The 25,779-nt window shown below is 36.2% G+C and overlaps 1 protein-coding gene across 1 annotated transcript; it reads left to right on the forward strand.

Annotated features, from left to right (window-relative positions):
• On the forward strand, nt 1–24,573 carry DNAJB14 (DnaJ heat shock protein family (Hsp40) member B14). Its single transcript, XM_083366860.1, has 8 exons — nt 1–443; nt 8,604–8,778; nt 10,956–11,101; nt 13,422–13,604; nt 14,167–14,261; nt 15,204–15,313; nt 16,446–16,618; nt 18,428–24,573. Exons 1-8 carry the CDS (start codon nt 311–313, stop codon nt 18,550–18,552), a joined length of 1,140 nt encoding a protein of 379 aa, XP_083222986.1. The 5' UTR covers nt 1–310; the 3' UTR covers nt 18,553–24,573.
• Nucleotides 24,574–25,779: the final 1,206 nt, after the last annotated feature.

Consider the following 25,779-nt stretch of genomic DNA (forward strand, 5'->3'; position numbering starts at 1 on the left):
CTTCCCGGAAGCGAGAGGAGCAGAAGCGGCTCTGCTATTTGTCGGCCTAGGGGCTCTTCGGGGTCTCAGGCGCGACGTTTGTGGGCACCGGGTCCTTGGCGAAGGGTGGACGATGTACCGGTAGAGCGCCGGCGGCAGCGGCCTAAAGTAAATTTAAGGCCGTGCGAGCGAAGTCGTCGCCGCCGCCGCCGCCGCGTCAGCCCCGGCGCCCGGTTCCCTCGGCACCCGTCCGGCTGGCCCCGCAGCTCTGGCCCCGTCAGGTCCCTTTTCTCTGCGCTGCGGCGGGCGGAGGCGGCGAAAAGAAAAGCCGATGGAAGGGAACCGGGACGAGGCGGAAAAATGCATCGGAATCGCACGAGAGGCCCTGGAAAGCGGCAACCGAGAACGGGCGCTGCGCTTCCTCAATAAGGCTCAGAAGCTCTATCCGACGGAGACCGCCAAGGGTAGGCACGGGACCCCCCCCCCCCCCATAAGCCAGCGGGGAACTGGTAGAAGCCAGCCCTGCGCCCTTGCCTTGCAGAGCATCCCCGCCGCTTGAGACGCGTCCGTCTCGGCCAGGGCTCGGCAACCTCGGCTCTTTTATGACTCGTGGACTTCAACTCCCAGAATTCCTCAGCCAGCATAGCTGGCTGAGGAATTCTGGGAGTTGAAGTCCACGAGTCATAAAAGAGCCGAGGTTGCCGAGCCCTGGACTCTCGGCGAAAGGACGGCCCGAGGCCTCTCGCTCTCTTCCTGGGTGGCTTGGCCGGAGCGGTTGGGCTCTTGACACCAGAGGAGAAGGGAGAGCAAGGAGCAGGCAGAAGCTTCCGGTGGGTGCTTTCGTCAGGATCGGTCGGGGCTCTTTAACAAGGTTCTTAGATAAGCTCTCCTATCCAGCGTTTCCCAACCTTAGGAACTTGAAGATGCGTGGACTTCAACTCCCAGAATTCCCCAGCCAGCTATGCTGGCTGGGGAATTCTGGGAGTTGAAGTCCACGCATCTTCAAGTTCCTAAGGTTGGGAAACGCTGGACTAACCCACATTCAACCCACCCCCCAAACTGTAAATATACTAAAAGCAACGTTTTGGCCCGTTCATGCAATGCTGTAAGCTAAAACTCAGATCATATTATGGTTTAATGAGATATATAACTCAGCCTTGTTATCACTGCCACTCAAGAGTGCTTATAACAGAACGTTACATGTTGGTCTGCTTATTTACCACCTATTCTGAGAAGGGTTTGAGTCATTGAGGAGGGCAAGTGCATCTGTTTGGAGAAACCAATCCTGAGAATACTAATACATTCAATAGATTATTTTAATAGTGGCCAGAGTGACCCTGCCAGATAGCTGTGGATTTTATTCCAGAAAGTTCTTTAGAGCGCAGTGACTGCTTGAGACTCTTGAAAGCAGATGTATCTTTTTCCCAGGATTTCATAATTGCTTTAAAGAGTTGTACCTGGGTATTTTCTTTATAATCCCACGTGCTCCAAAGCACATTTTTAAAGCTGAATTCAAACAATTTCTATCCCAAAGAGAGAGGTAGGCTGAGACAGCTGTAGATTGCATAGTAAGTTCGCATTTGAACTAGGTATTCCCTTGTGAAGAAATTCTGTCATCATGTGATATATCATAATTTGCATTCAAACTCATTATGCTATTCCCTTTTGAGATAAGGAAAGTTATGAAAGAGCAAACAATTTTTCCTTGTACTGTGGCCAGATACCATTTCAACACCCCCATTTAAAGTCCTCATCTTCTTGTCTACCCATTTACTCTTATTCATAAATTTATATTCTAAATGTATTTGTATATTTGTGTTTACCTTATAATTGGTAGAATGGATGCCCAAAGCTCTTATTGGCTTATAAAATACCGGTAATCTTCAGTTTAGAGATCATAGCTTGCCTAAAGTAACGTGAACATACTTGGGGGTTAAATTTGACTTTGGTTGCAATTGTGGCATATTGGCCAGAATGTGCCAAAACTATTTTGGATAGTTAATATTGATAATATCAAAATTATCTTGATATTGGCAAAGAATGCTACATTAACAAGGACATAATGAGTGCTGGTAACTTAAAGAACACAGTTTGTTAGTTAATTAGTGGTATATTATGTTTTATGAGCCCATAAAATTTGGGTAACCTACTAAACCATAGTGTTTATTATTAGGTATATATTTTTATTTTTATTTTATACAACTCAAGATGATGTACATAATACTCCCACAGAAACAATTCTGTAACTGGCACAAAAAGGCATCCAGTTGGCATAAGAAAGGACTAAAATTCACATTTCCCAGCTTCTACTTTAACATTTTAACCACTACAGCAAACAATTTAATTGATTAAATTAACTGTGGATAGCTATTTCATGTGAGCATAAGTACTGATGTAATGAAATGTGCAAACTCATCAATATTCAGTGAACTATGCTTATATGTAAATACTTTAGTGTTTTTGCAACTTTCTGTATTTTCCACCCTCCTATGAGAGGATGACTAGTCCTACAGCCTTGTAGTAGCCTTTTTTGGTTTTAATTTTTACATAACTCACTGTCCTCTGTTCTTCCATTCCCTTGGCCAGTGTGGTTTTATTGACAAAATCTTAGAAATGTAGCCATGATTCCTTTAGATACAATAAAGAGAAATCTGCATTCAGGATGGCATTATAATTGGTTAAGAGGTTTCAAGTTTTTTATGTGTTTGTAGAGGTGAATGGTAAAGGATAGTGAAATTTAGGTGTTCAAAGTTTCCATGAATGTGAGATAGTTACAGCAAGATAGCCTAGGTTTTATATACATGTGTATTTTTCAATATTTCACATTTGTTGGTCATGGAGAAGGAAAATAGAAAACAGTGAAGCAGATTTCCATGTGTGTGAAACATGTCTTTGGTAGCCCTAATGCTGGAAAGTTTATTCTTTTAAAATAGGAACTTAAGTGTTTAAGATACTGAATATCTTCAGTGCCAAATTCTTCAGTGTGCTGATGCTGATGCTCCATCCTGTTTTCTATTTTCTTGGTTTATTACTGATTTATTTCTAATTTCCTCTCTGCTGAATCTTCACTATTGGCTTTCTGTTCTTCAAGTCAGTTTCAAACTATTACTAGAAACATTTTTAGAGAATAGCACGATTTGTAATGTAACTAGGCTGTGGGATATTGGCTGAATAGATGAAATGCAGAAGTACAATATATGAAAACAAATATTCAGTTTATGCAACCACCATCAATGTATGAATCTGTGTGGGTAACAATGAATAAATCAAGATAAAAACATCACAACAAATAACTAATATACTATATACAGCAACTGAGATAAAAATCCATCCAATACAACAAAACTATGATACAGGCTCAACCAAATACTCAAGAACCTAAACTCGGTAGCAAAACCTTTTTCAAAACCTTATGAAAGGCCTCTAGGGTCAGAGCAAGTATAATCTCTCCAGGCAGGGAATGATATTCCAGAGCAGAGGTCCCCAAACATTTGGGCACCAGGGACCGGTTCTTTGGAGAGAGGTTTTTCCGAGGACCGGAGGGTGCATGGTTTTGTGTGCTGCCTGCATCTTGCAGAAGGGGCTTTGCTTGTTTGTACAGACCTGTACTGGTCCACAGACCGGGGGTTGGGGACTCCTGTTTCAGAGGCCAGGTGACAAGACAGAAAAGGCTCTCTTCCTGGTTCCCACTGACACTATTGAATAGATGAAACCCAAAGCATGCCTCTCCTGCTGGATCTAACAAGACTGGTTAATATAACCAGGGAAAGGTGGTGTTACAAGTAACTCATTCCCATGTCAAAGAAGTTTATAGGAAGCAACTAACTCTTCTAACCAAAGTTGCCACCTGCTCTTCAAGCAGGAGCCATGAATCCAACCCTAACCCTTGTCACTGACCTCTAAATCAGGGGTCTGCAACACCTGGGCCATGAACTGGTACCAGTCCATGGCCTATTGGGAATCAAGCCATATCTTTTGAAAGCACCTGTTTTAGCTTAACCTACAAGTTTTCTGTGATTTTATTTTTTTATTTTAATTCATGAGGGACTGTTTATTTTTTCACAATGTTGCTTAAAGCCAATGACTCTGGCAACAACCATAGTGCAAATTGCAGTAAACTGAAATTGGATCTTTAAACTAGGTGTAAATCAGGGGTCTTCAAACTTGACCCTTTTATGACTTCTGGACAATTCTGGGAATTGAAGTCCACAAGTCATAAAAGGGCCAAGTTTGAAGAGCCCTGGTGTAAATTTTCATAGTGTTTCAGAGAGAAATCCAACTGCCATTAGATACTTTATTTTTACATCATTCTGTCTGATTATACAACGACATTCTGCAAATAACAGTGCTGAACTGAATGGCATAACATGTTATATTTGCTTTGAAATAAATCCACATAGCTTTCACATTTACAAATATATTAGGATCAGGTGAAATGTTGGAAGCTGAAGAATTCTAGGTGAGGAAAAACATGACGACAGAAGCCTGTAAATGGTTGGCAATTTCAGTTAACGATTCCTCATTTAAATAGCTGGTTGGCAATGTTGTCTATGTATTTCTTGAATGACTTGTTAAAGGCTAATGGATGGGACTGCAGAAATTCTTTTTGTATCCCATTTGGCCTTAGTCTCAGTAATATTTTCAAGCTCATTTGATTAAAAAAAATGTTTGTTCTTGCTGTGCAAGGACTCGTACTCGCTTTTATCTTGAGGTGCAACTTTGAAATGTAGGTCAATATAGACTTCAAGAAAATTTTATAAATTCAGCCAAACCCTAGCATAGTTCTATAATATAACATCCAAACAAATGACTAAATTTGCAATTTCACAGTCAAGCAATCAACTGACAAATATTCTTATAATTGTTGAAACACATCAAAGGAATCATAAGAGTAAAAAGGTTTATTAACATTTTCATTCTAGATATTGCTTAAAAATGTATTATTCTTTTATTATAGTTTATGGTCTTTACTTGGCAAAGGGAAGGGACAAAAGAGAATATAATGTATTAAGAAAAAATATTGGGTATGTTTCAGATATTCTCTTTTTTATTCTCAGATCATTATTTGGAGCTCCGAAAAATGTTTGAATTTAAAATAATGATTTCAATTCTGTTAATTTGATTTTTAATTTCTGAGCTGTTAATAAACATACTGCAAACAGCAAGAGTTGCCATTGGAGATTTCAACAAAGCTTCTTTCCTTAAAGATTGTAAACTTCCCTACTATCTTTTTAGTAGTAGTTATATTGATAGAAATTAGTAGGTAAGGATTTTCAGAGTATCATGATCAGCATTAAAACCAACTAATGTTTTTACCTAAAGCTGTTACTTGAAGCAGTCATTTATTTAAAATGGTGAGTTTTTTCCACTTACGTATAAATGGAGCTTTTTTCTGTTTCTCTTCTTACATCATTTGAAGCTCTATATGTTTAAAACAAGGGACGCGGTGGCTCAGTGGGTTAGGATGCTGAGCCTGTCAATCAGAAGGTTGGCAGTTTGGCGGGTCGAATCCCGAGAGCCACGTAACAGAGTGAGCGCCTGTTACTCATCCCAGTTTCTGCCAACCTAGCAGTTCAAAAGCAAGTAGAAAAATAGGGACCACTACGGTGGGAAGGTAACAGCATTCCATACACCTTTGGCGTCTAGTCATGCCGGCCACATGACCATGGAGACGTCCTCGGACAAGCGCTAGCTCTTCGGCTTTGAAACGGAGATGAGCACCGGCCCCTAGAGTCAGAAACGACTAGCATGCATCTGCGGGGGAACCTTTACCTTTATGTTTAAAACATGGAATAGCTAAAGTGAAATTTGGTTTAAATCATCATGTATAGCAGGCATGTCAAACTGCCGGCCCGTGGGCTGGATGCATCATGCCAAAACCGCGCCCAGCCCATTGCCAGCAATGGGGAAAAAGTTCTGATACATCGCGTGACGTCGTGAGTTTGGCATGCCTGATGTATAGTATATGCTAAAATGTATTCAATCTAGTGTGCTCTAATGGTTAAGGTGCTGAACTAGGAGCAGGAGACCAAGTTCTAGTTCACCATCTACCACAGTAGCTCACTGAATGTCTTTGGGGCAGTCACACTCTCTTATCTCACTCCACCTCACAGCTAGTCATTGTTTTCTAACTGTTTCTTCAGAGACTCTCTGAAATTACAGTGGTGTTGAAAAAGCACGTTTATGACCACTCTTTGAACTTGAGGCTGTCACAGCATCCCCATGTTCTCATAGAAATGATCGGAGCGCTTGGCAACTAGAATGGCAACTTAAAAAGCTGTAACAGCCCACCGTTATTTGCAACCTTCCCTACTTAGTTTCCCACAAGCAAAGTCAATGCAGAAGCCAGCAGTATGTCACAAGTCATGGTGATTTGCTTAAGAGCTGCAGCAGTTGTAAATTGGTCATGTGAAGTTTCAGTTAACAACCACTTGGCTTAGCATTGGAGTTGATGGTCCCAATTGAGGTCAGTAAGTGAGGACTAGCTTTTTCCTTCCTGATGTTTTCCCTGCAGTTTTTTTTTATCAACTGAGTATTGATCTACTGCTTGTGAGGGAAATTGACCAATCAGCTTGTTGCCCAAGCTTGACTGTGGGCTGAGAGAGACTGACTGGCCCAAAGTTACCTAGCCAGCTTTCATGCCTAAGGCAGGATTAGAACTCATAGTCTCTTGATTTGTAGTCTGATGCATTAACCCCTAGACCCAAGTGAAGACTACCTGTGTGAAGAAAAGTAGAAGACTGCCATCTTGAACCCTGGTATAAACAGGATGGTATATCAGGGAATCAACCAAATAAATAAGCAAACTAATAATTGCATACTGTGTGAAGGGATGAATAAAAATATAAGGGATGCCTTAGGTCAGACATGTCAAATTCGCTACGTCACGTGACATCGCGTAGTATTGGGACGGTTTTGCTATTGCCGGCAATGGGGTGGGCACAGCTTCCGGATGACACGTCCGCCCCATGGGCCAGCAGTTTGACACCCGTGCCTTAGGTCGACAAGAAGAGAAATTCACCACGATGCTAAATGTATTCGATAAGCTGTTAATTATATGAAGTTCAGGGTATAGCAATAGATTGTATCTTAATCTTTTTACTAAAACAAGAAACAGTTTACAATTAATATATTTTAAATTGGGAATGTTAAGACTGTAACACTACAATTGCCAAATAGTTCATTAGTTCAGAAACATCCTTGTATAGATAATATTTTGGTTTTTTTTAGTTCCATCATGTTAACACCTCGATAGCAAGCATAGAAATGTGAATGTTTCATTTAGTTCAATAAAAATTGTATAACTGCATTGGCTACCCTAGGGATATGTGATTAAATTAAATAACTTCATTATCTCACATTTCATTCATATATGCATGTTTACACAAGTCTGTTATTGTTAAAATATATTATAATTAAACTCTAATTGATATATAGCACAGATTTTTATAATTATCCTTGGTTTTCTTTTATTACCATCCTAATTTAAACTTACTAACTTAACAACTGTAGTGACTTACTTAACAACCATGGCAAGAAAAGTCATAAAATGGAGCAAAACTCACTTAACAAATTCTTCACTTAGTAACAGAAATGTTGGCCTCAATTGTACTTGTAAGTTGAGGACTACCTGTATACACTTACTTATAAATGAGAAACTTCTCCAGCATTCAGTCTCTCAGAATTTCTAGCTTGATGAATATGGGCTGCTTTTATATACATTGTTTATATTTAATATGCCTTTTAAATTTTCATTAATAAATTATCGCATACCTGTTACAGTGATAAACGCTGTATTAAATGATTGTACAACCATTTAGATATAACATTTTACGAATAGATGTCTGCAAGATGATTGGCAGTGCCTACTTTTATTGTAAGCGAAGAGGCTGATATTCTTTGCTGTTTCTTTCAAGAAAGAGTAAGCCTACAAATCTATGCATGCTTACTCAGGGGATAAACTCATGGTAAAGGTAAAGGTTCCCCCACACATGCGTGCTAGTCGTTTCCAATTCTAGGGGCTGGTGCTCATTTCCGTTTCAAAGCCGAAGAGCCAGCACTTGTCCGAGGACATCTCCGTGGTCATGTGGCCGGCATGATTAGACGCCAAAGGCACATGGAATGCTGTTACCTTCCCACCGTAGTGGTCCCTATTTTTCTACTTGCATTTTTACGTGCTTTCGAACTGCTAGGTTGGCAGAAGCTGGGACGAGTAACAGGCGCTCACTCTGTTAACGCGGCACTCAGGATTCGACCTGCCAAACTGCCGATCTTCTGATCAACAAGCTCAGCGTCCTAACCCACTGAGCCACCATGTCCCTTATAAACTCATTATACCCAGTGATAATTACTTTTGAGTAAACAAATATAGACTTGTGCTAGCAAAAACAAGTACTATAATTAGGCAAAAGTCAGATTTTTTTAATGTATGTCTCTGTGTTACTAAAGATTGGAGCAGGGAACTTTATTCTTATTTATAAATAGTGTACAGTGTACTGTACTGTGTGCATGTGTGTGTATTTCTATACAAATACTTGACTTTTATATCTTCTCTTAGAAGAATATTGAACTGGCATAAGACATGGAAATATTTGAATGTTTTATTTGCACTTTTTTCTCTTTAGTGTTATTGGAGGCAATTATGAAGAATGGGAGTACAGCTGGAAGTGGTACTCACTGTCGAAAACCAGCAAGTAAAAATGATAAAAGTAAAATTAACAACATGAAGGACAGCAGTGCATCTGCTGCAGGTGAAATTGGAAAGACTTACACCAAGGAGCAAATTGAAGGAGTACAAAGGTATTGATTGCTCTATAACACTTTATCTAAAAATGCTAGTACAATGCTGCCTATAGGTAATTTAAAAAGTACCCGATTGCAGCCTGTGTCGCTGTGTTTTCAGGAGGTTGGTATAGTCAAGATACTACGCTGTTTTTAAGTCAGTTCTTTGGGGGAAAACTTTTATCGCCTAAATGCTGCTATGCATGACTTAATTTCATGAATTCACCTTTTGAACAGTCTCATAGCGTTTGACAAACTAATAATAAAGTGCCTTGGTAATATCAAATAAAGCCTGATGCAGTTTAGAATAGATTACTTGTCACTAGAGTTTTTGTTTGTGCTATAAACAAATTGTGCATTTACAATACATATATCAATATGTTGAATGGTTTCTTACATTGAAGACTTTATTTTGAACATACATATTTCATAATTATGGATGTATGTTAATCATTTCATTTTTTGTATATTCTACGTTTTGAGCTTTTATCTGTTTATAATCACATTAGTAAAGCTTTATTTGAAACTGAACTAGGACAAATTGTTTATACTTTTAAGTAAGCTCTTTCTTGATCTTCATCACATCTTTCCTTTGGAGTATTTGTGCATTCAAAAGGAGGTAGGCATGTATGGGATAACATTTTAAAGTAAAAAATAAGCAGAATGCAATTAAATTATGTGGTAAGAAAGTTAATGATGAAGGGCATTCAAACGTGTGCTTTAAATTATTTTAAAGCACTAGCTACATGTTTGTTCTGACCTTTTTTCAACACGATTAGGGAAATTACATTTTTTACTACAATGATTTTAATGTCAGAACAACCCTGAATAATATGATAGTAGACAGAACGAGTGAGTTTTGTAACTGAGTAGGAATTTTACATTACCTTTATCAATGTAGGGTAATCTAACACTGTTTATTGCCACATCAACATTGGTTTGTCTTGTTTTCAAGCAGAAAATATTTTAAAGATATTTCAACAATACTTGGAACAAATTATGCTCAGTCTCTGAATGGTAGTAATAAGAAATGTAAGAGAAAATAGGGCAGCCGCTCAATTCGTGTGCCTGAGTTTAGCCATTTGGCTCTCCTCCGTTCTAATAATGTGTTGGCAGGCACAAATATAAGCACCCAACGTAGGCTTGTTTTTTTTCTCTGTCTTCTGTGTCCTATACACAAGAGACAGTGCTCCCTTCCAGATTGTTGTAGCTCTTCAACTGAGTGTTGCTCAGTGACAGTTTGACTCAAGTGGGAGCTGGGAAAGATGCAATAGCTCTTTACTGATTGCATAAGTACTAAGCAGTTATGCACGAAGAATAAGGAGAGAGCAAAGGACTGCTCATTTTGGTTGTGCAAAAGAAATCTGATAATATCATAGGAGCTAAGTTTCATTTGCAAACTTCTAAAAAATGAACTTGGTTTTCTAATAAAGAAAAAGAACGTCACAACTAAATAGTAATGATTGCAATTTTGCTCTGACTAATCCCAATCCATTGATATTTTTTTTTACGAATAAAGCAAAGTCTTTTTATATTACAATAAGGTAAAGTGCTCTTTCACTGAGGGAGAAGACATGGAACCTTTCCTTCTTGATTGTCTTCATTATTCTGGTCCATTCTTGAAAAGTAGTTGTGCTATCTACCCCTTAGGTACTCTTTATTTTATAGTCTCTAGTGTTTGAAACATCTTTCTTAGTGGTTGCATCACTGACCTAATAATACTATAATATTGAATAATATTGAAAATACAACTCATGTAACTTGTCAAGTGACTGGATCTGGATGTGCCTGTTATTTTCTAGATGCTTTACTCTATAAAAATAAATTATAAATATTAAACATATTTTTATGTATGGGTTTAAATATTTGCAAGTCTTTGAAAAAATAGAAATAGTAGTTGTTTCCCAATTGTTCTATCTGAATAAATCTTAACTTCTGAAAAGTGGTTTTTCTTGTTAATCACAGCCACTTGCATTTCAGGTATAAGATTTGGCTGAAATCATAATGCTATAGATATGTGTCACAACACACCTGTTAAAATAACCATGAAGTCTAAGATAAAAATATTAGCTCTATAAACAGTAGGAAAGTTATGTAACCTTGAAAATTAAACAATAAGCTTCTCGCATTGTGTTTTGAGATTTAATGTGCATTAAAGCTTGGTCTCTGAAGAATTACTTCTTGTTATTCTGCAGCGTAAAAAAATGTAAAAATTACTATGAGGTCCTTGGTGTGTCAAAAGAAGCAGGTGAAGAAGACTTGAAGAAAGCTTATAGAAAGCTTGCTCTGAAGTTTCATCCTGACAAAAATCATGCACCAGGAGCAACAGAAGCTTTTAAAAGTAATATTTCATTATTCTTTTATAAGAAAATACTCCAAGGCAGAATTGACTATTGCTGGTGCCTTACTGATTAGGTTACTTATACATCTTTTTAAAGCAGGATATATCCAGAAACATATTCTAATGGCATTTTTAAAAAAAATCTGTGTGATTTTTTTCAGTCCAATTTCATTTTTTTGTTTGCCCAAGATCAGGGATAGGCAACCTCGGCTTTTATGACTCATGGACTTCAACTCCCAGAATTCCTGAGCCAGCTGGCTCAGGAATTCTGGGAGTTGAAGTCCATGAGTCATAAAAGAACCGAGGTTGCCTACCCCTGCCCAAGATGGATGAGGCAATGGACCAGTCAATTCTTCTATGGGGAAAATTCAGTCAGCACCACTTACAGACGTATTTGCTGAGTAGTACTCCTGTTTTGTTTTCATTCTACTATTGGATACTTGATTCCAGCCAGTATACTCAGTCTTTGCAAAGAAGCTAGTCTGCTTGAGTTGGCAAACAAAATTAATTATAAGCTGTGTGCTACTACATTTTAAGTTCTGAATACATGAATGAAATTTATCAAACCAGTTCTGTCAAAAGGTACTGAATTACATAATGCAAATAGAGGACAATATTACAACTTTCTTGCAGAAAAAGCTGTAATAATGCCCTATATAACAGGGATCTTCAAACTTGGCCCTTTTATAACTTGTGGACTTCAACTCCCAGAATTTCTCAGGCAGTGTGCCTGGCTGAGGAATTCTGGGAGTTGAAGTCCACAAGTCATAAAAGGGCCAGGTTTGAAGACCCCTGCCCTATATAGCAATCCAACTACAGCTTTCTTTTTCCAGCCTTCTGCTTTAAAAAGAAATCCACTGGAGTTTTTTTAATCCCCATTCTCTGTAGCTGCTCAGTCTATTGTGTTTTTTACATTGGTTGTTACTTCTTTTGAACATGCTAAAATAAAGAGTTAAGATTACTTTCTAGTTTGTAAACAAAAGAATAGGTATGTTGTAAGACAGTAAATCCTTTGAAAACAGGTTTAGGAACTGAGCAGGCACTAAATAACAAAGTCGTTATTTACAGTCAGTTTTGAGAGCAAATCTCCTTTAGCCTTCTAAAAAAATTAACTGCAGCTGCACTATAATAGAATTGGACTTTGTTTAAAATATATTTGGAAGGAATCTGTTTTCAAGATGATGGATGCTGTCTAGGGTTTCAGAGATTCTTTAATGGATTCTGCTAGATTCAAAGAAAATGCTGAAATGACAGCAGAAGAAAGACAAGGTGGAGAAAATCAGCTTTGCACTTCTCGCTGATCACCTATTAAATCCAGAATTCCCTCTGGAGGGAAGGAAAATAAAGGAACGATGCTTTGGAACCAGAATAACACTAAGCCTCTCAAAACAGTACTTATGAGTTTTTAAACCAAATTTAGCTACAGCTAAATCAGCCTCTCTAATTGTTCTAATTGGTAAATAAGATCTAATATAACTTTGCACATCTCAGGAAGAATGCTTTTTGAAGGCAAAAATATCTTAGGAATTCTAGGTTAAATTAAATAGCAAAATGTGATCAGATATGGCAGGAAAATCTATCCATCACCTTCCTTCCAAAGAAAAGCTTTTCAAAAATTAGTTTGTCATGTCTCAGGAAGGACTAAAACTTCATTCGTATGGTGATACTTTTTAACCTTCATTACTGTTATTTATTTTTGGCATCTTATGAAACTTACCACATTTTCCAGGATAGTGTGCAGAAAACAAACATAAAAGCAATTTATGTTTGAGTGTAAGTTTAAACAATGTAAAATTGTTACAAAATAGAACTTGCATCATCTTGAGAATTTTTGTACACATTACAAAACTAAGCCCTTCAGGCTATGCAGATTTTTAGAAACATATAACAGGAATGGTGATAACATTGCAGCAACTTTTTATTTCGGGGGGGGGGGTGTTCCCCAGTTCCCAAAAGGCAGAAAAATAGTATGCAGCAAATCTCACGCTAAATTTTCAACAGCATGGTTGTTTTGATTTGTGGAAAAGGATATTGCAAATCATGCTATATTGAATTTTTGCTTTCTGATATAAACAGGGCATTTTTTTGTCATAGAATGCCCAGAACGGAGTTCCGGCACCTTTTTTTGGGATGGAACCTTGTAGGGTAGGCAAGGCGGGTTGTATGACGTCTGTGAGTTCCGGCACCTTTTTGTTTTTTACAAAAAAGCACTGCATATAAACATACTCATTTTTTACACTTTGAATTGCTGGACAATGGTAGTCATATCTGTATTCATTTCAGATTTTTTTCCTTTTTTTCTTTTACATTTTATTTTCAGAAATTGGGAATGCTTATGCTGTGCTAAGTAATCCAGAAAAACGCAAACAGTATGATCTCACAGGCAGCGAAGACCCCTGTAATCAACCAGGAAATGGTAGATTTAATTTCCACAGGGGATGTGAAGCCGATATCACCCCAGAGGACCTCTTCAACATGTTCTTTGGAGGAGCCTTTCCAACAGGTCTGTTTAGCTGTTAAAAAATAACATTCAGACCTTTTTTTTGTCAGTCATAAAACTGATTAAATCTCTATCCTAAAATAGCATTCATGTGTAGCATCATAACAAATTAATTAAATGTTGTGTGGGTTAATAACATTATCTCTAGGACAAAAATAGAACAATTGAATTGCCTCATGCAAAGATGCGCTACTTTTTGATCAACCATAGAAATGGATAATTAACATTTGTACAATTGAGATTGAGAATTGCAGTGAGCAAGATTGCATGCAGAATGGATGAGGAAATATCACAGTTTAATGGCAACATTTTCAGGATTTTCTTGGCAATTAAGGGACAGAAGATAGCTTAAGGATTTTTTCTTTCTTTCTATGCTACAGTAAATCTATTTTAAGGTTTATGCTATAATTTTTTATGTCTTCTACCCATAAATAGCATCAAACAGGTTTGACAGATGTGCTTGAAGGGGGTTCTGCAGGCTGTAATTCCTAGATTCAAATGAAAGGTTTCTAAAACTTTAATTTTGTATTTAAATTCTATCAACTCCATCTGGTTTTGTTTATAGGAAGTGTACATTCTTTTTCTAATGGACGGTCTGGGTATAGTCACCATAATCAGCATCGTCATAGCGGACACGAAAGAGAAGAGGAAAGGGGTGATGTAAGCTTCTTCCAAATAACTATTTCCTCAGTCTAATCTGGGATGCATTTCTATATATTAAATTTTCTAAATTTTTTTTTAAAAAGGCACGCCTGTAACATTTAATAAATGAATGTGCAAGTAAACAAAAATTGAAGTGCTAATAATTTTAATATAGTCTAATGTAAATGTTGGGTTCATATGTCTGCTTTCTGAGGTATAAAGCTTATGTGGGTTCCCCCGCAAGCACCCCAGGCCATAGGGAGGGAGGGAAGAGTTTTGTTTAATTCAGAGGTTTGAAAAGGACATTTCTACCACAGAACCACACTCCTTCCTTTAAACAGTTCTTCAAAGATTTTATCTGATCACCTTAACTATATTGCAGCCTGGAAAAAAAAGCTGTAGAATTCTGGAATCTGGCTGTTTAGTGATATGGGAAAACAATATTCGATCAGTTTCAAGCCTTGATTTTGTAGATTTGTTGTCTGTACTGCTTTCTCAGTCTGGATCGCACATTAATAACAAATGTTCTGATTTCAAAATTCCATTATCTCAAGGAAACTTAACGTTTCAAGTTCAGAAGACCTGCAAAATGGTCGAAATGGTGTTTTGAATTTGGAATTGCTTGTACTCAGAACATTTTACATATGCCTATTTGCCAAACTGGATTGTTGAAATTAGAACACATTTTGAGCAAGCCTATTTTAAAATACAAGGTAATGGTTTTAAAACATTTGTAAGTTACAATTAAACAAAATTAAATTTAAACATAGTGGATTATTAATAACACAAGATTTATTAAGATGCACATATTTCAGAAGCTTTAAAGAAAATTTATAGGGATCCGCTAACAAGTACACAATTTCTGTTTAGCTTTTGTGGGCTGGATAGATTCCTTTCAGTCTTAAAAAAATAACCACATATCCTGCAGTTCTTTTCATTGATTTCTGTTTTGTTTTCCAGGGGGGGTTCTCCATGTTCATTCAGTTGATGCCAATTATTGTGCTGATCCTTGTTTCTTTACTTAGCCAGTTGATGGTATCCAATCCTCCTTATTCCTTATATCCAAGATCGTAAGTAATAATACATTTATAATTATCTTTATTGCCCCTACTTTGTTAACAATTACTGTCTATAAATAATTCTCATTTATTTATTGCATCTCTTTTTACCATTCTTGCCTTTCATTCCCTCTTGGGCACTGTCCTTATAATAACAACTGTTATATAGGGTGTATACAGGATATTTAATTTTTGGTACTATATTTGATGAACCTGAAATGGATTGTGGTTCACAAATTGCACAAGACTCTTTGTTCATGTTTTGCAAAAGAGCAAATTTTCTGTAAAATTGCTATTTAAAATTCATTCTGTTGATTCTACATTGTTTGGTCTTGTTTATAGCAACTTTTTTTCTTCTCTTGTATGCATCAAATCAGTGTAATAACCCTATTTTGTAATAAGGAGAAATGCAATCTTTTCCTTTTGTACAATTCTGTAGACATTGATCTAAAAATCTGATACAACTAATTAAAAATCCAGGTGTACTCTATGCTTGATAGTGGTAGATGATGCTACCTAAATAAATGTCTTGAGCATGAGAAGATTTAAGTTAGAAATGGAAAAGTTACAGTAGACATTCTATGGTTTTGTTTTATTTTGCTTATCAGTTTTACTAGCTGAGTGGCTCTGGGCAGTTTATAGATAAAAGCTATAAAACCCAGATGAAAAGACACGATTAATAAAAGCAAAACCGAGTTTAAAAGGCGAAGGAGCACCTTCAAGCCTCCAATCGTACCTCCAAGGTTACATGCCACTATTGTTAAAATCAAAAGTTTGATTTTTGGAATTGGAATTCCGGAGGCGATGGAAAAAAATTGTGAAAAATAATCAACTTTAGTTGAATTGTTTTAAACAATTGGTTTTCATATTTCATATTTCTGATAGGCAAGTGTATACTACTTGATTTATGTAATGGTATATAGCAGTAATTGGCAAATGTTGCCATATTAAAAGCTAGATTCCAGTTGCATGCTGGGATCGTGCCTCTGGCTTCATAATTATTGAGGCAGTGAATAAGGCAATATTAGTGGATTTGCAACAATAATTATTTGCTTGGAAATTAAATGGTAAATGAATAACATACATTATAGATGCTTTGAAGTATCCACCCATGCTGACAATACATATGGAAATCTTTTTACAGGAGTTCAGGGCAGACAATCCAGATGCAGACAGAATATCTGCGTGTGGTTTATTATGTCAACAAGGACTTTAAAAATGAATACAAAGGTCCAAATTTGCAAAAGGTGGAAAAGAGTGTGGAAGAAGACTATGTCTCAAATATTCGAAATAACTGTTGGAAAGAAAGACAACAAAGTAAGTTTTACAGCTGACATTAAACACTTTCTCAAACATAGCTAGAGTTATTGGCGAATTCCCTGAGCAATGTTGGAGGGAAAAATCCCTTCAAATTATCCAGAATTCTGAGATTACAACAGCAGAATTCTTCCAGCGCTACTTTTTTGGTATTTAATATAAAACTAGAAGTTATATAAATTCCATGTATCAGTTAAAAAATTTCCAATTCTGTTTTACCTCAGTCACCATCCCTTCGTGATTCTCTTGGTTTGCATTCCCCACCTTTTCTCAAATATGGTATGAGGATAATGTTGGACCACTATTGATAGTTCTTATGTATATTATTAAACTAATTTATTGTAGAACTGCCTTCTGTTATATTAATTTGGTTTTTTGAAAGTACTAGAATACAAATAGAGTAAAAGCTTTTGAAAAGGTCATGTAAACAATCGTGTAAACTAGCAGTTCCTCTAAAGCAGGGGTGTCAAACTCAATTTCATTGAGGGCCGCATCAGCATTGCAGTTGCCCTCAAGGGGCCGGGTGGGTGTGGCCTACTGGGTGGGCGTGGCTAGAGTGTGTATGGCCTATTAGGTGGGCATGGCCAGCTCTACATCATTCGCATCAAGGGTGCCTATGGGGGCCTGGGCAGGAGTGGGACAGATCTGAGGGTCTCTGGCAGAAGGAGGGTCTCTGGGCCAGGGCCAAGGCAGTGGGGGCCGTTCCCTCACTGTTTCCAGGATGGCTTCACGGGCCACATGAAACCACTTCGCAGGCCGGATCCAGCCCCTGGGCCTTGTGTTTGACATGTCTGCTCTAAAGCATTGTAACATAGCAGTGTTGGTGACCAAGAAGCATTTTTCCTCGCTGCTATTGCATCCTTGAAGTCATTCAATAAGCTTCTTCTGAGCAGCATAGCTTTTAACATTTTGGGAATTGTAAGAGTTCAATGCTGTTTTTTACTAGCATTTGTCATCATTCGGACAACATAGTGAATGCTGGTGAACAAAAGGAGTTGTACAGAATGTAATTTGGTACGAGTTTAATGACATTTTTCTTCTAGATTGAAAATTATAGTCAAGATGTTTGGCCAAACCTTACTAGCCATTTTTGGTTTGGCAATTCTATTTCCTCTCTTCATATACTCACCAGGTAAAGACAGGGAACTATGCACAAGACATATGTTTCTAATGAAGAGGAAAAAAGCATGGTCCCATGATGCTTAGGATGGACGATTCTGCAGCAATTCCTAATGAAACATTTGAGCTTGATTCCAATAGCAACACCAATTATCAATGGCAATAACTGATAGCATAAGCAAGTGGTTTATAAGCCACTTTTAAGCGTGGTTAAATAAAATTGGGTTTTCTGGGTACCCTTCAGTTTCACTATGTGAGTTGTTATTTACTAGGCAAGAAATTAGGCTACAACCTTGTTAATATTTTGGTGCTGTACAGTTGAGGCTATTCATATGTAAATTTGTATCTTAGTAGCAAAATTGTAAAACATTTTTAAAGCAATATGTAGAAGATTAAGATCAAAGCAACATTTCCATTCTCCATAATTTGGATGGGCATCTTTTTCTCTGTCAGATCTGTACAAACTATATTTAATGGAATGATAATGTTTCCTTCCTCCATTTCTATTTTTAATGAAAACAGATATAAAAATAGTTCACATTTAAAAGTGAATAGATTATGAAGCAGAAGAGACCCTTTGGATAAAAATCATCTTAGTTTTGTTACTTGGTATTATGTGGAAGAACCTAGACTGGGGGAGGTCTGTTTAAATTTCATTTTCTGACATATTTTTTCCATTTATTTTTAAAGAAACCGATTTACTCTATGCAGCAAAAGTTTATCGGGATGATCGCCTACGAAAGAAAGCAGAAGCTATTTCCATGGACAACTGCAAAGAACTAGAACGATTAACCAGCATCTATCAAGGAGGATGAGCTAAATTTTTGACCTATGCTGCTGGAAATACATGCTTTCTAAGAAAAATACTGTTTCATCATGACAACTGAAAAGGAGAGATGTAAAAAATTCGCTCTGTAGCTATTCCCAAAAACCTTACCCTAAAGTTTCAATATCATTTAATAGCCTCTTTATGTAGTCTGAAATAAAGGACAAAGATGGTTTACATCATTTAATTGTCCTTTATATTTTACTCCCAAAACCTCTGTGAACTTTTCCACAAGAAAGAAAACATTTTGGACAAGCTGCTCCACTAGAGATGTAGATGTAGTGGTTCTCTTATTAAAATACTTGCCATGTAAATATATGTGAGACAATTACTTATATGTATATAAAATGTTTATGGACATCTGAAGGCATTTAGAATATTAAAAGTTTTAATAGATGGAATACATAATATGACTACATTATTACTTATTCAGATGTCAGGTATGTGGAACTGAAGAAGGAAATAGAGGTTTTAGGTCTCTTTTTTCATTTATTTTCTCCTCGTCAACAAAATTAAGATCTGTGCTGGAAAAGAGAAATGTTGTATATTGAATGTACATGAGTTCCTAATAGCAGAATATTTTGGTGTTCCAAAAAAAATCAGTTAAGCAAAAGCTGCTTTTCAAACTCTTCAGTTTGATTTTTATTTTACTTTTATTTTTTAAAACATAATCATTCAATAATTTTTGAAGTGTTTTTAACCAGCTCCAGGTCCTATTTTGGTATCAGAAGTTGGTTAAGAAAGTTGTTCTTAAAGTTCAGCTTTGTGCCTTTGTTTTGTGGTTAGTTGGTTCACTTTATGTCTGAATTATTATCAATACTAATAGAAGCCATGGTCTAGTTCAAGGATGTGAGTTAAAGTCATAATATATCAACTTCAGGCCATATGTATATGAAGGGTGGCACTAATGATAAAAGTGATCTGCTTCTAAAGATCATATATGAAATATTGCTTATGTAATCACTTTTGCCAGTTTAAATTTAATGTGATTTTGCAAGAACTTAAGATAAAGACTTGGAATTTCAGAACTGAATTTGTATGTTTATAAGCTACCATATAACTAATACGGAAAAATATTTATTTTTGATTAATTTTTATACTTTGTTCTAAGGGCAGCCAATGTGGGAAAAGATTAGAAAGTAGCTTTCAAAGGAATCAGCACATCATTGTAATATAAAGATGCCATTTTTAACTGAAAGATGGTACTTCAGAATTATTTCATTGAAACAACTTGCATTATGATCTGTGGCGTATAAAGTTTAGTTTTGAAAACTTGAAATTTGTCATAGGTGGCACTTAAAATTTCTTAAGTCTTGACTCATAAGGTCACATGAACAGTTTCATTACTGCTACGGAACAAAAGCCCAACCAATGCGCGGAGGGCTTTTCTTTTAAACAGATAATTATAAAGCCACTTTATTTCAGAACTATTTTAATAGTACGTCAGCGTTTTTGTAAAAAGAGAAAAATGTGAAATGAGTTTTGGATTTAAAAAGGGTTCTGGGAACATTCCCATCATAGCATTTTTAGGTAACAAGTTTCTTTGTTGTTCTGAATTAGTTTCAAAATGAAATTCAGTTATGAGCTGCACTGAAAAAAGCACGCCTACTGTAATCTATTTTCCCTCATCTGCATTTCAAATGGTTGGACAAATAGTATATCTAAGATTCTGTCAAAACTATTTTCGTTATGTCTTCAGTTTTATAGAGGAATAAACAATACAGATTCCCTGTAATTTTAGTTATCTATTTTATTAATGAATTTGGTTTATATTGAAGAGCACTTGGGCTTTATAGAGTTGCAGAAATATTTTTTAAATTTCCTGCTGAAATTACAGGTGCCATTATCATTTTAAGTTCCATACAAACACACCAGGCTTGGTCTCTGACCCTTCCTTATAGGAAGAAATGGTAAAAGGATAGAAATAGCAAAATAAAGTAATGGTAAATCAAATTTTTAGAATTTGAATATTCAAAATTTTGTAATTTGGTTCTAAAATCAATTTAGGTAGCCCCAACATCTCATAAATGATTCTTCACTTAATTCCAAGTAAATATGTTACAATGAATTCTATATTTTCTATAAATTAATGATTGCAGGTGTAGGTACAGTTTTATAACATCCACACATGATTATTTTTATTTGAATTTCACTGATACTGGAACTGCAGAGGAGCCTAACTAAATGTTGTGTGATACGTTTTTGCAATAATATGCTCAAAAATCATTAAGCAAACTTGGACAATCGAGTAATCCGAAGTTAAATGCATTCATGGTATAGGAATTTAACAGATTCTGCACAGAGATTGATGACTGAGAGCTTAATTGGGCAATAAGGCAGCTCTCTTCGGGCATACACAGCTATTGAGAATATCAGGGGGTGCTCTAGGAGCATTTTACATTTGCGTAAGTCTCTGGCCAAGCAACCAGAACCTGAACTGGGATAAACTAAAGCTCAAACTTCAGAAACCGTTGGGGGGGAATAAGAAAGCTTTGAAAACCTGAAGTTTAACCTATAGGTAAGCTGAATGAAGATAAAAGAAACTTCTATGGCCATCAAAAATATTTGATAATTTTCATTTGGTAGTTGATTTTCAAGATTTTCATTAACATTTCCATAGTGAATCCATGGGCTTGGATCTAAAGATGCATAGGAAGTTGTATTTTAAAGTGACTCTCCTCTTTATATTGATTCTCCTCACCTGCTGCAGCTCAGAATATTAATACCTCATCTTAATCTCTTAAGAGCAGGTGTTTGGAAAATTGCTAGTAAGAGTAGTAGAAAGCCTGCTTGTTCAAATTGTGTCTCTTAATCCAAAGCCCAAAGTGTTGAAGTAAAACTTGTTCTCAAATAGTATATGGGTTTTGGATCTCCCAAGGGTGAACTACTAGTTCATAGCAGACTAATTAGCCCTATTAGTTTATATGCAAACAATATACTAGAATGCTTATACTTATGAATTGTATTAATTTATTCCTCTGGTCAGGAATAAATGGATGTAGAAAATTATGTTGATTATTTGCAGCATATCTTCTTTTATGTTTCTAGAATAGGGATGATGTTTGCTTTATATGAAATTGATACATAATTAAGTTTCAGCATTCAAGTACATTAATTCTCCTAGAATATTTTCCTCTAGGATTAATAAGTGGAAAGCATATTAAATAGCATTAGTAATAATGGAAAACATGGACAGTATTTCACTTTAAACATAGCTTTCAACTATAATTTTAATCAGGATTTATAATGACATTACTAAAGGTCTTCATTCCTAAGAAAGTCTGTTCTTTCACACTCCAATTTAACTGGACTATGCCCTGATTGCCTTACACTTTTTATTTTTAGTTGAAAATAGCCTCAAGGGCTATAAATTTGGTGACAGAATTTTGCCAGGTACAGAAGTGTTAAAATATTTTCATGAACACCCTAATCTCAATCTATTCATTTTATTACCAAATCATGTTTTTTTAGTTTTGGAAGAAAAAAAGTGGTTTAGTTAAAGAACAAAGGAAAAATAATTTTAAAAAGTCTTTTGCCATCACAGCTATTCCAACCAAAGATGAAGCTTCTTTTGAATGAACAAAAAGCTGGAAGATATGTTTATAGTTCTCTTGCAAATTTGTCCAGTTCTGTTTTCCATACTACAGGTTACTTAAATTTGGAACACTTGGTTAAGACATTTTTTATTCCTTTGGCCCAAACGTTTCATGAATGGAAGGGTTACTGGCTTCTTTTAAGTTGCTTTGATATATATATATATATTAAAAGTTGCAAGCTCTTTTTTCTTTCTTTAGAATGTCAGTTGGATGTATTACAATCTGTTTCACTGCTTTAAACATTGCAGTATACAACACTGTTTCCAGTTTTCAAGGCATTAGTTATAACTACACCAGACAATGTGGTTATGATTTAGTGAGCCATAATCCTTAACAAAGCTAAGATGGCCTTCCTGTGTTAAAAAAAATACAAAATCATTCTTATTAAAAAAATAGTTTAAAACAAATATAAAAAGCTCTCTTCTAATATTGCTAAGCACATTGATTTGTGCCTTAAATTGTAAGCCGCCCTGAGTCTTTGGAGAAGGGCGGGATATAAATAGGAATAAAAAAATATGGCAAGAAACAATCCATCAAAATAAATGGAGCAATTGAGGGAAAATCATATTTGATACACAGATCTTGCAGTACAAGAATTATTTTCAGGAATAAAAATTCTATTAATAGCAACCTTTCATGAAAGTTTAAGCATGTGCTAAAACATGGATGATTGCTTTCTGTGAACACAAATCAACTGCTGAGGTTTCTGGATGGGCTTTTCTAAATCAGCCCCATGGAAAATTAATATAGGCCGTTCTACAAAAGTGCCTAATAAATTAGGCCCCCAAAGAGTTAGATCATCTGTAGCCTATGTAATATTAATATTACAACAGCTTTTCTGATTTGCAAAATAACAGCATGCCTCTAGATAATATGCCAGCTTTGTTACAATTTTGATTTAAAAGTTATTTGCCTTACATTAAGGATTATGTTAAGGTTGCATATTTATATTTATTTATTTTTGTTAGCTTATGTGTTTTATTTCTTTTCACGGCACCAAAGTCTTTTGGTTTGGGAACTGCTGCTCTTATAAATGACTAGGTATGTATGCATCTGTATATTGCTGTATTTCCTAGCATCATGCCTCTAACTTGTGATTGTATAATATTGTATGACTAAATATGTCCAGAGAGTAGCACAAGTCGTAGGGATTTCGATGTCATAACAAGAAAAAATGCCTGGAAATTGCCATTCCTTTTCTTTCCTTGATAATCTTGCTCACTTTCAATTGGGATACATTAGCTGAGAGGTGAGGTCTGAACCTTCACTGCAATGAAACTGTCTTGGCTTATGTCTTTGCTCCCACATAATGCATATAAGGAGACATGAGCAAAATTTGTTGATCACTTACAAAGAGAAAATAGAAAAACAGAAACTGCCTTAATGGTTGCTCAGCGCAAAGGTTGTATGCAAATTCATCAGTAAATATTACCTATGCTCATAATGATAGTTTGCAGTAAGAGCCTCTATCTATGGCTTCATATCATGTAATTAGCCAATTTTAGTGCTAGTTCAGGTTCTTCAGGTATGTTCAAATGTCTGTACATCTGGGTATGGGAGGACATGCTGGACGACAAACAATCAGAACTAAGAAGTCAATTCTCTTTCCTCCTAAATTTCTATAAAAATCTGTTCTAGACAAATTTCCTGGAGGAGATATTCCTGTAGCAGAGGGGAAAAAAGTTTGGTCATAGGAGCAAACCTCTGCTTATGAAACTTAAGACTTCACCCTCTAGTTCTTACAGAATCTGTTAATTAAAACCTCTGTGGATTTGCTTTTTTCTAAAAGCTACACATATTTTTCCATTTGAGTAAAGTTATATAATACAGATGTCTTCCCAACAGACATTTCTTAACGGTTTGCTAATTTTTCACATAACAATCTGATAACAACTACAGTTTGCTCATAAGGTTTTATAAAACGTGATTAAATATGCAAGTTTCAGTTGGCAAGGGCTCAGCGAGTATAAATTTATTGTCAAGTAAATATCTTTAGAATTTCCTTGATCTGTTTTGTCTGTTTAAAAATCTAAATGGAGTTCAGTGTTAATTCTCGAAAGACCTGATGTTTTAAAATTAAGCTTTAAAAATCTATCAGATGCCCAGTAACAAAAATCCTTTAAAATTTAGAATGGCATCTTACAAAATAGATCTTATTTTATTTATCTGTACATTTATGATTAGGAATAAAGAAAATTTTAATTTGTAATGTACCTAATATCTGACTTATCAAAATAAAACTATTTTCAGTGTGAATAGACTGTATCTAATTATTCGCCCGAACACATTCAGATAGTAGCACATTACATGGAAGCAACAGCACAGAGAGAGTGTTTGTAAAGTTCTCTTAAATCCTAAATCAGAATTTACAATTCATAATGGTTAAACCAAAACTGTTAAGTCTTAAGTTAAACCATCAAGTTAATATGGTTTGTTTTGGCATACTATATCAATATATGAGCGTGTTTGTCGAATACAGTTTAACCTGTTGGGCAAACAAGTCTTGTTCTTCTAGAACAGGGGTGTCAAACTGCCGGCCCACGGGCCGGAGCGTCACGGAGAAACCGCGCCCATCCTATTACCGGCAATGGGGAAAAGTTCCGATACGTCGTGCGACGTCATGAGTTTGACATGTCTGTTCTAGAAGAATAGAATAAAGCTGGAAGGGACTTTGGCGGCCTTCTAGTCTAGACCCCTACTCAAGCAGGAGAACCTACCATTTCAGAGAAGTGACCTACTCTAGTCTCTTCTTAAAAATTTCCAGTGATAGAGCACCCACGATTTCTGGAGGCAAGCTGTTCCACTGGTTAATTGTCCTCACTGTTAGGAAGTTTCTCCTTAATTCCAGGTTGCTTCTCTCTTTGATCAGTTGTCAACCATTGTTTCTTGTCTTGTCCTCTGGTGTTTTGGAGAATAGTTTGACGCCTCTTCTTTGTGGCAACCCCTCAAAGACTGGAATACTGCTATCATGTTCCTGTTTTTTCTTTTCTTTGGACTAGCCAAACCCAAGTCCTGCAGTCGTTCTTCGTATGTTTTAGTCTCCAGGTGTTTGATCATTTTAGTTGCTCTTCTCTGAACTTTTTCCAAGGTCTCAATATCTTTTTTGTAGTATGATGGCCAAAATTGTTTGCAATATTCCAGGTGTGGTCTTCTATTCAGATTCCTTTTATCTAATGGGATTAAAGAAATCATATGATTTTAAAATATTCTCAGTTTATATCCTATACTATAAAAACAGTTCCTTGCATTTACAGAAGAAAATTTGATCAACAGAATATCTGTTGCACTTTTCTCCACCTGCGCAGCTACTAGTCTTGGTTTCCGTGCTATATTCCAAAGACTCTCCCAACCTTAAGAAATTTAAAAGGAAGAACAGAAAAATGATTACACTAGCTAGCAGCAAACACATACAGATTATATAGATCTGCCAGAGATCCAGGAAGAGCCTTCTCTGGCATTGCCCCTATTCTACAACCCCGTCCCCAGGTGAGGCAGGCCCCCACTCTGGCCTTTTGGAAAATTCAGCGTGAATATAGTTCTGCAGCCTTAATTGGGCTGCAGAAGACAAACAAAAAACAAAATATAACAAAGGATAACAAAATTTGAACAAAAGAATAAAA

The sequence above is a fragment of the Vipera ursinii genome (genome assembly GCF_947247035.1).
Source record: "Vipera ursinii genome assembly, chromosome: 7".
In the NCBI taxonomy this organism is placed as follows: Eukaryota; Metazoa; Chordata; class Lepidosauria; order Squamata; family Viperidae; genus Vipera; species Vipera ursinii.